The 17,324-nt window shown below is 44.9% G+C and overlaps 1 protein-coding gene across 3 annotated transcripts in view; it reads left to right on the top strand.

Moving 5' to 3' along the window:
• Positions 1 to 17,324, top strand: part of LOC144783056 (uncharacterized) — a 690,025-nt gene that overhangs the window by 219,573 nt on the left and 453,128 nt on the right. For all 3 annotated transcript variants that reach the window (XM_078662228.1, XM_078662229.1, XM_078662227.1), the window contains exons 5-6: positions 9,734 to 9,987; positions 13,973 to 14,136. In XM_078662228.1, the coding sequence (XP_078518354.1) occupies positions 9,734 to 9,987; positions 13,973 to 14,136 (418 nt within the window). The remainder of the gene's footprint in view (positions 1 to 9,733; positions 9,988 to 13,972; positions 14,137 to 17,324) is intronic.

Below are 17,324 nucleotides of genomic sequence, written 5' to 3'. Positions count from 1 at the left end.
GAAACAGCAGTTTTTATCCTCTTTGACATCTTGGCAGCCTTCTACACTGTATCCCACCACACACTGATCGAAATATTCCACCACATCAGCATCCAAGGGAACGCAATCCTCACTGTAAAAACCCAGAGGATCAACCTCCCATATTTGACCTCTGAGCCCAACGACATCACATGCGGTGTCCCCAGTGCTCATCCCTCAGTTCCACGCTCTCCAATGCATATTGACCCCACTGGCCAACATTATTGGATCCCATGGTCTGAACATAATTTCCTATGCAGATTACACCGAACTCATCTACCCACTCATTAACAACCCCACCACCACCAGAACCAGCTTCCACAGATGCATGACAAATGACACCAATTGGATGAAGAACTGCCTACAGATAAGCACAGGCAAGACTGAAATACTGATCTTTGGCAACATGGAATGACTCCTGGTGGCCTTCATACCTAGGACTCCCACCCACTCCCTTAGCTATGCCAGAAACCTTGAAATCATCATTGACAACAAGCTCACCATGAAATTACATATCAACGCTGTCTTCTACACCTGCTTCCTCATTCTGTGCATGCTACGCAAGATCTGCAAGTGGCTGCCCCTACATACGAGATGCACCACAGCACAAGCTATCATCATCAGCCGATTGGACTATGGCAATACCCACTAAGTAGGAATCGCCACACCTCCTACAGAGGCTTGAGACCATACAGAATGCCATAGCCAGACTCTTCCTCTGACTTCCCCGATAAACCTACATCACACCCCAACTCAGGATACTCCACTGTCTCCCCGTACAGAAGAAATGCCATTTCAAGCTGCTGACCCATGCACACAAGGCTCTACACAACCAAGAACCTGCCTACAGTAAGCGCCACCTGAACTTCCACCAACTGAGGAAGGCTATGCTCCACCTCCCTTTCACTTGCCCATATTCCCCACATCTCCCAAAGCAGAAGTGGAGGACACTCCTTCTCCAGTGGAGTACTGCGCCTGAGAGCATGATTAAACGTGGAAAGAGAAGTGGCTGGTTGTCTGCAGCAAGACCAGAAATGAATAGCTAAACCCCAGGATACTGTTGAAACTACTAAAACTGATTTACTTGAAGGCTACAGCAGGGACTATTCTTAGCTCTTGACTGGGTTCTTGGCAGAAAATGGATTAGCTGCTCTATCACACACATTCTCCAAACACCTTTTTTTGAAGTCCTAGAATAAAGCCCTGAAAACTGTCAAGAAAAGCATACTAAATCAGCAAAAATGAGATGAGCACCTTAAGTCGTAAGGTGCATGGGATCCTACAGGTGGCCCCTGAAACATGGCCTCTTGATCAGGAGCTGAAGGCCCCAGTCTAATAAAGCAGATAGCTATATTTGAACACAACAATTGAGGAAGGCTGTGCCACAGGAATTCAAGGGCTTTGTGAGACCGGTCACTCTATAGAAAGCTGAAATGAGGATAGATCACTTGAACAATCTCACAGAGTAAGCATATGAATGGGATGAAATGGTGCCTAGCTAGATAGGTGAGTTTATATGGTGGAATTTGTGAGCACGAAAGGCTGGATTCCTATTACCTTGTTTCCAATAAAAGCCCTCAACGACCAAAGAGAAGTTGTATGCAAATACCTTACTGTCAATAGCACAATTGCATGTTAGCAAGTTGCACTTAGATTTCAGTACTGCATAACAGGCCTCGATAAACATATTTGACCCAGCAGAGTGCCCAAAAGTCACCACAATCTCTGGCAAAGCAAACCTGATCTAGATCTAATTGACCTTTGGCGAAGCTGGCCTACAGTAGAGTCCACAGATCATGTGTCCTAGGTACTGTCTGCCATGTCCCAGTCATTCAAGTTTGGATTTAGATGAACTGGTCAATCCCTTTGTGTAAGCACTGGTCTTTCAACAAAATTGGCATTAGTGTTTCAGTCTTCGAAACATCATTTAAGAAAACTATGGTATTATACCTTAAAGAAAATGTATGGTGTGATCTGGGACGCAGTGAAGGCGCTAGGTAGTTTAGGGAGAATTAATTGCAGACACATCTAACTTGTAAAACCTGGCAAGACAGAGAAAATATATCTTGAGGCCCATACGCAGTAGTCTGAATCCCAACATAATTCCAAATGCTGCTCCCGAACCTGTAGGGAACATGGAAAGGTGAAGGATAAATAAGAACAGTTCTTATTGAAAGGTCGAGCTAGAGAAAATGCTACATACATTCCAGAAATAATATAAAGGAGAAACTAAAGCTGCATTGGCTGCTGACTTAAACTTGAGAAAATCTAGACACAAACCTTTATAAACGCCACTGTGAAGACTTTGATATTAGGCAGAACGATACTACTAGTCATGAATGTGTTCCACACTGATTACCACTCGTCATACTCTCCCAAGAGCTAACTCATGACATCCAGGATACCTATACTTAACAAGTCTCCATTTCGATAGTTTAATTCAATTTTGACACTAGAAGAACTAATTTTAGTAGATGAAGTAAGGGATGCGTTTAATTTTTTTTTTTTATATAGCTCCGGGCCCAGATGGTCTTTCAGTGCCATTTTGTAAGGTTGTATAGAGATGCTGATTGAACCCTTAACCAAAGTCAACTACTATTTTCCTACTTCTGGAGCTGTAACGAAAACAATTATGAAGTCTACGATTTTGTTGCTACTTATGCCCAGTAAAGACCACCCACCCTGTGCTTCCTACACTACAGGCCTATTGCCATGTCAAAACTTTGACTTTCACTTAATTATTTCTAATTTTCATAAAAGGCATTTGATTTTACTCATGAATACCCTTGTGTAAGAACGAGGCTCCAGAAGGTAAGTAAAATTAGAGGTTTATTCTTGAAGAGGCATAGTACAACCATATCAAACAAGGTTGAGGCAATAACTGACTCACAAGAGAACTCGAACATAAATTGTACAACGCACTTACAGAGTTCCATGTTCCAGGCAAAGGAGGGGAAGGGGAAAACCAGGAAAGACCGGAGAATTCAACACATCTTACCAAAGAAAAGGGAAGAGAAAGGAATTCAGGAAATCAAGACAAATACCTGGCAGGTAAAAACTTGAGTTGATCATTATTTTTAACTCTGGATACCACAGATTGGGTGGAACGATAAGTTACAATTGGAATCAGGGAAATCATGTAACAGTGAAACTTCATCTCTATCTGAAGAGAGACCTAAAGACTTGCATTTGGCAACTCTCCTTACATTCCATATTCTACCATCCTGAGTAATTACACTGTTCTTACAAACCTTAACAATTTTAATAGGATGACTAAACTTGGAAGTACCTTTCACCAGGAAACCAGGTTTTCTTATTCTCACACAGAAAAATCTGGAACTTTAACATTCATTTTGGATTCAAACAAAATTTTCATCTTGTTTTGCTTACTTTCCACCCGCTTATCAATCAGATTCACATCAACACATTCATCAACCTTAATAACTTTTTTGATCCACCAAGGACAAATTTCAGAAATAGATTCTCTGTCCTTGAGAAGTCTGAAAGGACTAACTCCAGTCACTGAATGAGGCGTGATACGATACATCCATAATTTGTTTCTTACAACCTTTCTCCAAGACTCATTGGACATGCCAGCTGACTGAATACCTTCCTTGAGTACACGGTTAAGCAGTTCCACTTGGCCATTTTCTCTTGGTTCATATAAGGATGTAGTCACATGTTTGATATTACACATTTGGAGAAAACTTTCCATCTCACGTGATGTGAGTTGTACCCCATTATCCGTTACAAGAACCTCGGGGGAACCCTCTTGTGCAGAAACGTCTTTGAAAAAAGTGATAATTATTTGAGTAGAGGCATTAACAACAAACTTGACCTCCGCCCACTTGGAGTGATAGTCCACAATGACAAGAGCAAAACGGGCATTTGGAGGCAAGTGTTTGAAGGGACCTGAAATATCGAAAGCCACTTTTTGCCAAGGGCACTGAGGCCAAGAAACTGGTTTAAGAGGGGCAGAAGAAACTTGAAGCATTTTATCACTGCTGATGCATTCAGGGCATTCTCTGATAGACCTATCCACCATTTTGTCAAGTCCAGGCCACCAAAAGTTGGCCCATATAAGCCGTTTCATTGAGGACATACCTAAGTGTCCTTGGTGAGCGAGAAGTAAACTCCTGTTTTGCAAAGAAGCCGGAGGGATGATCTTCCCTCCTTTGAAAAGCAAACCACCAATGTCTTAAATCTCATCAGAGACACGACAAAAAGGGGCAATGTCGGCATTGGCAGACTTTTCTCTGGGCCAACCATTTTTCACACATTCAATAATACCTTGACTGCAGGACACCGCTCTGGTTTGGCGACCAGCTAGCTGAGGTGTCAAGACTAACAGGCTTCAAGGGATGGAGGCTGGTTGGGATAGACTACCTGGGCGATGTATGGAAGGGGTGCGCTCCTAGATCCTTTGCCTACCTTAAAAAAGAATACCAACTCCATGACTCCCAGCACAATCACTACCTGCGCCATGGCATGCCCTGCGATCACGTGTGCACACGGACGTTTCGCTCCAAGAATACTCCCCTTTAGAGGACAGGCTCCTACTTGACACTATTCCAGAGAAACCCACATCTACCATCTACCGCAAGCTCATTAACAACATGCCTGACCCGCTGGTGTCGCTGCGCGCAAGATGGGAGGTTGACATTGGAAGCCTGGAGGATGAGGATTGGCAAGATGCCTTTCAAAGCCCCTGCAAAATTGCAATTCGAATTAGGTTCCGCCTAGTGCAACTTAAATTATTGCACCGGGTGAACTACCCGCGTGCCCACCTGTTCTCATGGGGGAGGAGCCTGTCTTCGCTGTGTGTCAGGAGATGCCAGGGGGAGGGTACCTTCATCCACATATTGTGGGAATGCCCATACATAGTGCCCTTCTGAACCAGGGTTGCACAAATGATGGCAACAGTAGTGGGATTGCCTGTACCGTTGGATCCAAGGTGGTTACTGCTAATGATCAAAGGAGCCACGGACTTGTCCAGGTACAAAGAGATTTGGCTAGCGAAAGCCGCAGGGGTGGCGAAACAAAATATAGCCAGTAGCCGGGGGGGGGGCCGGCGCAGGCTACCCCACAGTGGGACCAATGGCTAAGGGAACTGGATTGGTGCCAGAGGGCGGAGGAAACGATCTATAAATACAGAGGTTATATTAGGAAATGGAGCAGGGTGTGGGGGCCCTGGCGCAGATATCCGGTTATGTGGGGCACGGTGGAATAGGGGGGGATTGTTGTTACCAGCCCATGATACTGCAGATTTTGTCCTCAAATGTACAATGTAACACTGCTGTGTATTGTATGAAACCTTAAGCAAAGTTAATAAAAAGATTTTCAACAAATAAAGTACCTCGACACACATCATCCTTATTCATCTCAGCCGTCCACTCAGTTTCAGACGAGCTCAAAAACTCCTGAAATAAAAAAATCCTTGACAGTAGCAACTATGTCCACTTCCTGTTCATCCCGAAATTCACACTCATCAGGACACGGCAACGTAGAAAGAAAATCAGCCGTGACATTGCTCCTGCAAGGTACATACAACAGCTCAAAATCATATTCCTGTAGTCTGGATGTGAGGCCGGCTACACAGGCAGTAGAATTCCATCCTCCCCCTGGGGATAATATGCCAGCAAGGGGCTTATGATCAGTTCTAAGAGTAAGTCAGTTCCCCACACATAGTTGCGAAAATGTTCAATGGCCAAATCCACACCAACAACTCTCTCTCAATCACAGCATATCTCCTCTCAGTAACAGAAAGGGTTCTAGAAGCAAAAGCCACATACCACTCTTCCTTTCCTGAACACTGGCTAAGAACTCCCCCAAGACCATAAAGACTGGCATCTACAGTGATAATGCATCTCTTATTTAGGCAGAATGACTTCAGAGTTGGCGCATTAGCAATTTTGTTTTTGATTTGTCTGAAAGCTGTTTCTTCTTTTTCTGACCAGACAAACTCATTAGACTTTCTAGTCGATTCTCTAAGGGGCTCCATCTTGGTGCCAAAGTTCTGTATAAATTTACTATAATATTCACATAGGCCCGCTAAAGAGAGGAGTTTCTCTTTATTGTAAGGCGCAGGTGCATTGATGATGGCATCAACCAAGGATTTTTTTGGCACTACACCATTACCCGAAAGTGTGTGACCTAGATACTCCACAGATTTGCATTTGCCAGCTTTAAGTGTCAAAGCACACTTTTCTAATCTGGTACAAACTTCTTTAAGATGATGGTAATTATCTTCATTTTTGGAAAAAATTAGGATATCATCCTTGAAGCATCTAACAAATTTGCTGACATCTTTAAAAATGTGGTACATGGCCAACTGAAACACAAATGCGGCTGAGGCAAGACCAAAAGGCATCCTCTTGAATTGAAAAAGCCCATGGGGTGTGATAAAGGCAGGGAAATGTTTGCAATCGCCAGTGAGTTCAATTTGGTGGTAAGCCGATCGAAGATCAAGAGTGGAAAAAATTCAGGCACCATCCAACATGCATACCATCTTGTTAATATTAGGAAGAGGGTGGCAATCTGCGACCAAACTTGCATTCAACGCCCTCAAATCAACACATAACCCAATTTTTTTTATCAGGTTTTTGGGCTAAAACAATGGGAGAAACCTATTCTGAGGACTCAATTTCCTCAATTATACCATTCTCAACCATTTCATCTAACATGTTCTTTAATTCAGTCCTAATGCTGATGGGAGTTAATTTCTGTTTCACAGGAACAGCACCTTCTTTGACTTTGATCTTGTGACTAAAACCAATAAGTTAGCCAAGATCATCTGAGAATACATTAGTAAATAAATCAGTGAAATTAGTACCTGTAGAAGATAAAGCCAGGACATAAACAGGTTCTTTGCTTCTAGGATTCAACAGAATACCCAATCTGGCCTGGTCACACCAGCCCAAGACTTTAACACCTTTGAAAGCTATGTATAACTTGATGGTGGCAGAATTACCCTTGAATTCATGAAGTACTTCCTTGAAGCCCATAAAATCAATGTAGGAACCATCAAAATTCTGCGCCACAATATCAGGCTTGCATAATAGATTGAGATCAACTAATTCTCCCAAGGATTCCAAGCAATAATCTTATGTGATTATAGTCCAAGGAGATCCAGAGTCTGCCATTAGTTCCAACTTTCTCCCCATAAGACATATACTGCATTTAGGAGAAGAAATCTTATCAGCCTCTGAGACATCAAAGGAATCTTGGATCGAAACCACAATGCCAGACTCTAAGTCACCCTGAAGCTGATCACAAGACAAAAGATTTCAAGTGACACAAGAAACCTTCTCTTTTGAGAATTTAGAAGAAGGCAGTACCGGTTTCTTGGAGTTCTGGGCACCCCTCATAGTATTCTTACACATTTTAGAAAAATGTCCTAAACGTCCACACCTATTGCATTCTTTACCAATAGCAGGACAGCGTGGAAAAGAAGCTATATGGTCAAGATTCCCACACCTATAGCACTAAATTTGTTTAATACTAGTCAGTTCTGTTGCTGCAGTACTCCTTAGAGGTGCTAGAGTTAATAGTGTTGACCTCACTGGACGTGGAAGATTCGTTTTTTTTATTGAGCGACTTTATCCACTTATCGGACTGCTGTAAGGCCTTAGCTGTACTAATGGCAGCCTCCAAATTAAGATCGCCCATTATCCACAGTTACTCCTGTACTTTCTTACTCCTTACATGAACGAAGATTTGGTCCCCGATCATTTCGTCAGTTATCAAACCAAAGTTACAATGCAAGGACAACTCACGTAAGGCAGTACGAAAATTATCGAAACTCTCACCCTCTTCTTGAGCCCTGGTGTAAAATTTAAACCGCTTGAGAGCAACACTTGTCGTTGGTTCAAATCTGCCCTCTATACGCAAAATGGCTTCATCATAAACGTTGTGATCACCCTCCGATCTGATAGGAGGAAGACTCCTATAAACCACCTGCCCTTCAGAACCTAAGCAGTGAAGAAAGATGTTCTTTTTCCTCTCAGTAGACATGTGTTTTCCATCAATAGCTTTTAGATAGGTGATAAATTCCCCATTCCATCTTGTCCATGGAATGGGTGGTTCTCCTTTTGTTTGTAAAAATTTAGAGGGTGGATCAATTTGCATAATGATGAAACAATAGCAATACAATTGTAAAAATAAACGTATAAAGTATATAAGATAATGTAGCAAAACAGGGAAATAATTTTTTATAGTAGCCGAAGGAATGTACATGTTACTCTTGTAAACTAAATAAAAAGAAAATAGAGCATAACATGTGCCTGTTACTGAGAGAACACAGGCTGTGGAGGATTAATATTATAAAGTACACATTAAATATATAAATACCAGGTGTGCCTGTCACCGTAAGGAAGCAGGCTGTAGAAATAACAGTCAAGGTGTGCCTGTCACCGAAAATGAACAGGCTTTCCTACCTGTTTGCAGATGAAAATGTATTAATTTATGAGCGTGAAAATCACGTACGGGAGAGCATTCAATGAGGTGTGCTCAGTACTGTGTGAGGAAATACTGGTGACACACGTCCTGATGTGCCTTAAGTTGCAATTGACGCAGTAAATCTTCAGGTGAACAGACGCGGTAAAGAAAGAAAATAACTTGCACCAAAATGGCCGCCGGCGTGATGACACACAGCACAGCCAAAGTAAGGAGCGGAAGAAACGTATAGCGTTGCAGCAGTATCCGGTTACACATCAATAGAAATCACCAGGCAACAGTTGTGATCCACGTCATAAGCAGTATCCAGGCACCAGCTGTAGAATAAAAAGAAGATGGCCGTTGGTCCAGAAAAGTTCACCAAACCGATAAAAAGGCTTTGGCAGGGCACCAAAAAAGTTAGAAATCAGCAGTTTCCAGGTTTAAGCAGATAAACACAGGATGCAGCATGCAGAGAAGCTCTAATAAAGCAGGGAGTGCAGAACAGGAAAACAGGCCCAGAAGACATCGTAGCACCTGTACCCCACGGAAGATGTAGCAAACAAAGTCTTCAGCTGATCGTCGCAAAATTTGTAAGAACGGGGCTCCAGAAAGTAAGTAAAATGAGAGGTTTATTCTTGAAGAGGCACAGTACAACTATATCAAACAAAGTTGAGGCAATAACTGTCCCCTAAGAGAACTCTGGAACATAAATTGTACAACGCAGGTACAGAGTTCCATGTTCCAGGCAAAGGAGGGGCGCAGGGAAGGGGAAAACAAGGATAGACAGGCGAATGCAACACCTTGCTTTTATTGTAAAACATGATCACAGTTTAAAAATTTGACTATCGGTTTTATTGTGTACTACAAACCATTGGACATTCAATTCACCCTTTGCTAAGCAGTTCCCCTGATGACTTACTCACTGTTATTCCACACTTGCATTGCATAATCATGGAGCTGGGTATTGGCCTAGCCTGGTCGATGGTCTCGGTTTCTCGAAGCATAAGTTTGGGGTTAGGGAGGTGGGGCAAGTAGGGTTTGGAGGAGTATTCTGTGAAGTATTGGTTTGGCCCATTTGTTGTTCCACTATCTGTGCATTCTGCTTTCCTTTGTCAGTCACAACTTTGCTCACGTTAACTCCTACCTCCTTCCCCATTTCACTTAACTGTTGATGTTCCTCTTCCTTATTATGCTGATTTCTCTTTTCATGCTTTATACTGTTGTTTTCTTGCCTCTTCCATCTTTAGGCTTTTCTATTGTGCTTCTCATGTTTTTTCAGGCAAAACTGGAGGCTGGAGAAAGGTGCTGGGACTCCGCTCTACCCTGTGATGTGTCCTCCCTCCTGAAACAGTTCCTCCGGGACCTGCCTGACCCACTCATCTCCGCACAACTGCAGGAGCCCTTGTGTCGTATTCAGCAGTTAGCAGAAGATGAAAGAGGACCCAACACAGTCCTGATCACCTGTCTGATGCCCCCTCTCAACACCCACACACTACGCTATTTCTGCAAGTTTCTTCAGACGGTGGCTTCCAGGTGAGGTGGGCGTGAGAAGTTGGCCTGATGTATGATGTCACCAATTCTGGGGGCACCTTATATCAGTCCAAACAATCCCTTATGGTGATGGTTGTAAGTCAACCTTAAAGACCAGCTATCCTAGAGGTAGCATGGACTAAGCAGCCTAAAGGCTTAACTCAAGAGGGCATGTGAAGCCAGCTTTTTTACCATATGCAATCCTGTAATATCAAATGAAAGGACACCACACAAGTTCTATATTATAAAAATATATGTATTTGTTCTCAGAATAATCCCCTGTACTCTGAGTATAGAAGCACAAGCGTTTAAACAAAAGCACAGTATAACATATGAAAGTTGCACAATTATGGATTAGGCCGGTGGCCACTCAAACCATATATCAAAAAAGTGGTATAAGTATCACTATTCGATCAGTGGTAAGGCCTAGGGCCTTGGGAATCGCTGGGACTACACTGGACTAACAGCAGTTAGGACGGGAGTAGCCCTCGGGAATCTGGTGCAGCGCTAAAAGCACACGCATGCACCAATGAAAAGTCAATGGTGCGTAAAAGTCATCGAGTTACAGTTTTAAGAGTCTTCCGACTGGACTAGAAGGACAAAACTTTAGACTTAGACACTAGAGGTGTAAACCACTACAGGAGCACCGGCGTTCAAGAGTTAACTCACCCACAGGAAGCGGGTGCACAGGTGCAAAAGCGTGTCGGGTTTCGTCGTGTAGATCTAGGGTGCCTGGAGATAAAGATGCTGCAGGCGGCCAGTAGAGAAGAGTCCGGTTGGATCCAAGGGTGGATCGAAGTTGAAGGGTACCTGAAAGCAGAGAGGACAGAGTCTGGGTCACTAACCCGTGACCAGGAAGGAACCAGGAAGGAACCAGGCAATGTCGGGCGCAATCAGGTGGTTGTCGTGAAGCTTGTCTCCGCTGCCACATGGACTCTGGGGCACCGAGGATGTCCTGGAGTAAATCACGAGCTGACCCACAAAGGCTCTCGCTGTCGGCGGTGTCGGCTTCCGGATCGGAGTCAACAGGCTTTGGCAAATGCAACCCACGCAGGTTTCGAAGATTGCTTTTTACTCGTACCAGCAAGGTCAGAGCGGGTGATCCTTTTCAGGGGAGCGAGGGCCAGTCTGGAGCAACCAGACTAGCAGAACAAATTTAAAGGTTCATCGGTACTGGGGCCACTAGCCAACGGGCAAGCGACCGGACCAACGCGTCAAGCAGGAAAATGCAGAAAGGCCCCACGCAGCACTCGATGAGTGTGGAGGGGTGATGCTTCGGTGCAAAAGCAGCTCGGGGCTAGAGCTTCTCAAACTCCAATGCACAGCTTCGAGGGAGCCTAGGATGCTGCACGGTCAGCACTTCGTTGTTTTTCCAAGATGGCTGGCCCCACGCTTCAGGTCGCCTCCACGGGTCTCAGCTTTGCAGGGACTGTGGATCAGGCTGTTGGAAGGCAGGAACGCTGGGTCTTGTTGATCTCTGTTGCTCGAGTTCCGGCGGGAACTGCAACAAAGCAAACCGTGACAAGCTGGATGGTGCCTGTTTGCACAGGGTGGTCACTCCTTGACCACAAGGGAGATTCTTCAGTCTTCCACGTCGAGTGGGATGTCGAAGGGTCCAGAGTTTCGTTTCATAAGTTTCAGTCAGGATAATCTGATGTGCATCAGCACAGCTCCTACCTTTATTCCAAATCAAGGGGCTGGATTACCTGCTAGGTCCCTCCTATGGGTGGGACCCAGGAAGGGGGTGGTTACACCCCTTTCCCTTTGTCCAGTTTCGTGCCAGAGCTGGGGCTGGAGTGCCCCAGAACCGGTTTGACTGGATTTTGCATGGGGCACCTTGTGTGCCCCAGGCAGTGTCTAGTTTCTTTCATTCCTCCCTGCTCCGATCCACTATCTCCTGTCTGGGGTGGTGTAGCACCTCCCTGTGACAGGAAACCCTTTGTCCAGGCCTCCCCTGCCAAGTTTTGGTCAGCAGCAGGAAGTCAGACTTGTGTCGGGGCAGCAGCATCCATTTTGTGATGCTGAGGCTCTGGTTAGGATTAACCGCGTTTTAAGTAAAGTAACATGTCTTCTCCCTCTAGAAGGGTGGAATGCTACCCCCGTCGCCAGAACTGGTGAGGGGGTAGTATTCCAAAGTGTATGACACCAAACACGACATGTTTTGATAAAGCCAAACCAAAGTTAGCATTAACCGCGAGGATTATAATGCACTTAAGAGTATATGGTATGGCAGTATCACTGGAACAGCAGTAAGGAAATGGTTCCGAACACTGCAGACAGGCTCAGCTCATGCTAGAGCACCATCTAACATAAAACCAAGCACTCTGCCTCCAGGATTGTAAAGGCCTGCCATAGGAGTGACTTATAGGTGCATATGTGTCCAGATATCGGTTTAGACATAGGTATACTATATCTAAGCAAGGGGTGAGTACACCACCTTGCCCCAACTGAGTGATCAGTCAGTTGTGTCGATTTAAGTGACCAGTCAGGGGTGGCAAAAGATATGCTGCAGCCCCTGGTGGCCTTGGATGCATCTATGCCCTGGGCACCTATAGTGCACTGTACAGGGACTGATAAGGTGTCCAGTACCAAATTGGTTATGTACCTCTAGTACATGTCTGTGAATTTAGAGAGAGAACAGCAGGCTGTGGGTCTGATTAGCAGGCCCATAGCCACATTAAGTCGAATACCAGTGAAGCAAAAAGCAAAAATTGGGGTGACCATAGGATAGCAGACCCTACTCTCCTACAGTGGGGCTACAATATCACAAGTGTATAAGGAGTACTTGCACACTGTCAGAGCTCTGCTTTGATCCTCATGACCTGTAAAGTGACTGATATATGTGCATTGGTAAGCTAGGTGGTTGAAGAATGAGACTTTGCTTGGGTTCTATCTCCAGTCTAGTGTCCTTCTAAAACTTTTAGAAAGACAATCAGCCTATGAGATTAAAAGGTAGCCATTAACGGGTTCAGACTTTTCCCTGCTTGGAATTGGCACTGTAGGCCTATTCAACAAGCATTTGCAATGCAATAGGTCTCACATTTGTGAGATTTTGAGCTGTTGGCATTAAAAATGACAATGCCTTTTACTTATGTTTTAAAAACCTGCAAATAACGACTATAAGTACAAAGTGCACATAAATAAAAGGCATTCAGCCACATAAACCAGGAACCAGGAACCAAATAAAAAGATGGGCGGAAAATGGGCAGAGCTTCAAGTCCATACCTGAATACAGCATGCCTCACAGAGCAACGCATGTGCTGCCCAGGCCCGACCTAAAAAGGAAGGGAAATCCAGACATTCTGTGGTAAAAATGTGGTATATGTAAAAGTTGAGGGTGCAAACAAATTGGAATTTCTAAAGGCGTAGGATTTAAAAAGGGGAATAAGAACATTGGCTATCACGCGGGGTGGAGCCTAGTGTATGCCTGCTGATTAAGTAGAACTTGTAAGATTTGCAATGGGGTAAATAGGCAGATTTGTGGGCCTGATGATTTTATCTGTCATTATCAGCCTCCATGCACAGTGACTGATGAGACTGGCCTCCCAGTTCCTCTCTGTGGACACCAAATAGCCTTTGTTTTGCTCTCAGGTACCCCTGGCCCTGAACTTGCTAACTAAACATCATCTCTGAAATTAAGCAGGGCAGTTTCAGAGCGAGGTTCATTTTCTGTAGATTTCACCCATTCAACAGGAAATAGTCGAATAGTCAAAGGCTAGACAAAGGTTCCACTCTGATGTTACGAGGAGGAAGTGTCAAATGGTGCCCAATGTCATTTCCGCTACGTTTTTCTTTTTGGTCAATCATTGCTTTTTGCCTCCTGAAACAAATGCTTTAAATTAGGCTTATCGTGATATTTAATCTCAAACGTAACACTTTCATAACCTAAAAGGGTGCTTTTGCTGTTGGGGTTGCATGTAAGTTTTCTTTTTCTAACTTCACACTACTTGCACCTCTTAAAGCCCATTTTATTTTATTTTGACTTCAGATGCGACGAGAACAAGATGGATTTGCCAAACCTGGCAGTGGTGTTTGCCCCCAACCTCTTTCGCAATCTGGAGGTCAACGAGAAATTGACTGGGATTGCGGAGCGACAGCTGCAGCTTCAGGTGGCAGTCGTGCAAACTTTAGTGGCACATGCCTCGGAGATTGGTGAGTCCCCGTAGAGGAGAAAGTGTCCAGAGGAAGGGATTGAGTTTTTAAGAGTTAGTCATAGTAATTTTAGAACTAGGAGTGCTCCTTCTCAGGTGGTGGTGTGGTGGCTCATCCTATATCCCTCAGAATGGGCCAAATGAACAGGATGCTTCCTCCCCACAGAGAAATGTTGTCTTGTTTGGTTAAATGTCTTTATATGTATGAATCTGAACTATGCTCTCCATGTGTGAGTGTCATTTGCTGCTCTCAAGTCTGAGTTTTCTTTCACAATGGGCATATTATCACTGCTGCTAAATATTGCAAGAAAACCAAAACACCGCCAGAACTGCTAACAGGACTGGTAAATTGCTGGTGTGGTGAGAGTGTTTGGCTTTCCCAGTGGTAGCTCGCCCTTAGGGTCCTTGGGGATCCATCCTACTTGTTTTCTGCCTACTTTTATTAGACCAACAGTGAATAAATGCCTATTAACCCCTTCGGTGCTCCCGTCGGCCGACGGAAGTACTCCCTCCCCAGTGCTGCCAACGGCCGAAGCAGCCCCGCCCACCCTTTAGAACGCCCGCACAGCGGCGGAAAAACCACCCCGGTCAAGGCGTTAATCACGATTTGTCATCAACCACTTGTGGATGGAGCCTCCTACAGGGCACATACACAGCTTCCTACCTAATCTGTTTCTGGAGCCAGAAACCGAAAACTGAGGTCTGCACACTGTATGATCATCCACTTGCAGGCTTCAGCTTCCAGTCACTTGCCTTTTTACCTCCGGCTCTTATCTCATCACATGGTGTGATGGAGTCAACAAAGCTTCTCACCCCACCCTGTGATGACATGGGAGAGAAAGAAGGGGGTAGCCTGCTTGACTGGTAGCCCCGGGCACAGCCATGCATAACCCTAAAGCTAACTGTTTGGCTGATAAATGCTGTATGTCACTAATGGGGTGGCATGCCCGGCCACTGAGACCAGGGTGGGGTTTTGCCAACTGTGGACAGTCTGTCTGATGAATGGCACAGGTGCCTTTATAGACCAGCCGCCAGACAGACTCACTACCTGTGACTACTTCATCTACTCTCTCATAGCAAGGGTCAACATTTTTTTACAATTATACTAATAGCTAACACTAGGCTGTCATTCCCTATTGTTATTGTAGGAAAGTGTAGTATCATGAAGTGATGCGAATTACGCCTCACTATGTAAAACTCTCTAAATACCCCAAAGATGGTCTTATTCACAATGATAAATCCTTAGTTAAGTCCTGGTAGTGTAGCAGAGCAGCCAGACTTTACTAGAGGAACATATTAAGCATTTCAGAGTACCAACATGGGACTATAAGTAACTGACACGATTTGAAGGAAATCAAGCACCAGTTGATACAATTAGAGCAGATTTTTATATGAATTTAGACATCAAAATGAATGCAATCAGATGAGCATAACTGGAGTTATTGATTTTAGAAGCAATAATAAATCTTGGCAATTCACTACAGTAAAACTTCATTGCGGTCAATGGGAAAAAAAACACTAGTGACAATAGATCACTTTCAGGTCGAGCCACGTCAAACCCATGGGAGATAAGGTGATGTGGCTTCATACTGGGACCCATAACAATCAGTTACATTATTCCTGGCACAAGAGGCCCGGGTACAAAGTTGTCTTAGCTGTCCTTAGTGCTGAAGCGGTAGCGGTTGGAGTATTGGGTTTACTGCTTCGACGGTGCTGGAGAGGAAACAGATGCAAAAGATCGAGAACAGCTTCACTGCTGTGGTCGGTTGAAGGTGCTGCGAGGTACCTTCGTTTTGCTGCATCGAGTAAAGATGCTGGTAGGCGACCTGATCACCAAAAAGCCTTGGTAGCGGTAAGGTCAGCTAGATGATACTTTGACGTCTGGAGGTCCAGGGGAAAACATTAGACACCTGAAACTTACAGGAGGTCAGGACTACGTTTCCCATAAAGCACTGGGCCATCTACTTTTGAGGGATCCCTTGGAGGGCCCAATGACCAGCGATTCCTTTGTTCAGGGAGCATGTTTATACCTGTGTACTGCAGGGGACTAGTCCAAGGGAGTCTGAAGTTGCCTTTGGTGCTCAAAGGGGTCCCTCTGTCTGGGGTAGACGGTCTTTGGTCAAGAATAAGTCTCATTCGTGCAGTTGCAGGTTGGTTTGCCACAGAGACAGGCTATCGTGCCTTTGCTTTGTGCAGGTCCTAAAGTCACTCTTCTTTGTCCTTGATTGTAGGTCTTCACAGATCTGAGGTTCTGGCTTCGGGGGTGCCCCTTAAATCCTATATTTAGGGGCATTAGGGGTTTGGGTGCAACTAGCAAATGGGCTACCAGCCCCAGGGGTTAATCTGTCCCTGATGTGACCACATCCAGGGGTATGTCATCTTTTCTACCCAGATCCCTCTATTCTGCCACATCTAAAAATGGCAGAAATCTTCCTTGGCTGTACAGACCAGGTAGCCCACCGTAGGGGTGTGGGTAGCTTTCTGGGGTGTATGCTGACTGACTCATTTTCTCACCTGCCATGGTGCGTATAGGCCTAGGGTCAGGAGGGAGGGTGGCTGCCTCCTTTGGGAGTCAGCCTGCATGCATATCAGAAGTGGCGCATGCTTTGAATCTTCCCGCCTTGCTGTGCCACTTCATTAGCCATCTTGTCAGGGAGAGAGGTGTTAACCTTCCCAAGCAGGCCTTTGTTTTGGATTCCTGGGAGTGTTCACACTTTCTGGCAGGAGGTCAGATTCCTGTTTTGGCGGTAGCAGTTGCAGGCTGACAGCCAGGGCCCAAGAATGGCTGGGACAACCAGGTGGGCAACCTCGAAGGTAGCCACCTGGGTGCATGCCACATCATACCCGACATTGGAATCATATCAGAGGTGATGAGGCAAGTTGTTTGATACCAAACATGACCATATTCAGCGGGACCATAATGGAGCTGGCATCCTCAGGGATGACCCGGTTCCAGCCCATGTTATCTTATGGACCGCTGATCACTTACAGTAGTCCTTAATGGAAAGAGGCTTCCTTAGGGACATATACGTTTGCACTTACATGTTCACACCTTTAATATAATTCACCCTGCCTTCTGTGCTTAGGAGGCCTACCTTAGAGGTGACTCACCTATATTAAAGATTGTGCTTCGACCTGGCTACTCATGGTGAGGGCAAAGTCGAGATGTAGCAGTTTACACTGTTTCTG

Source organism: Lissotriton helveticus, chromosome 9, assembly GCF_964261635.1.
Source record: "Lissotriton helveticus chromosome 9, aLisHel1.1, whole genome shotgun sequence".
Taxonomy (NCBI): domain Eukaryota; kingdom Metazoa; phylum Chordata; class Amphibia; order Caudata; family Salamandridae; genus Lissotriton; species Lissotriton helveticus.
Note: the sequence above shows the minus strand (reverse complement) of the source record. Positions and strands in the feature narration are given on the sequence as shown.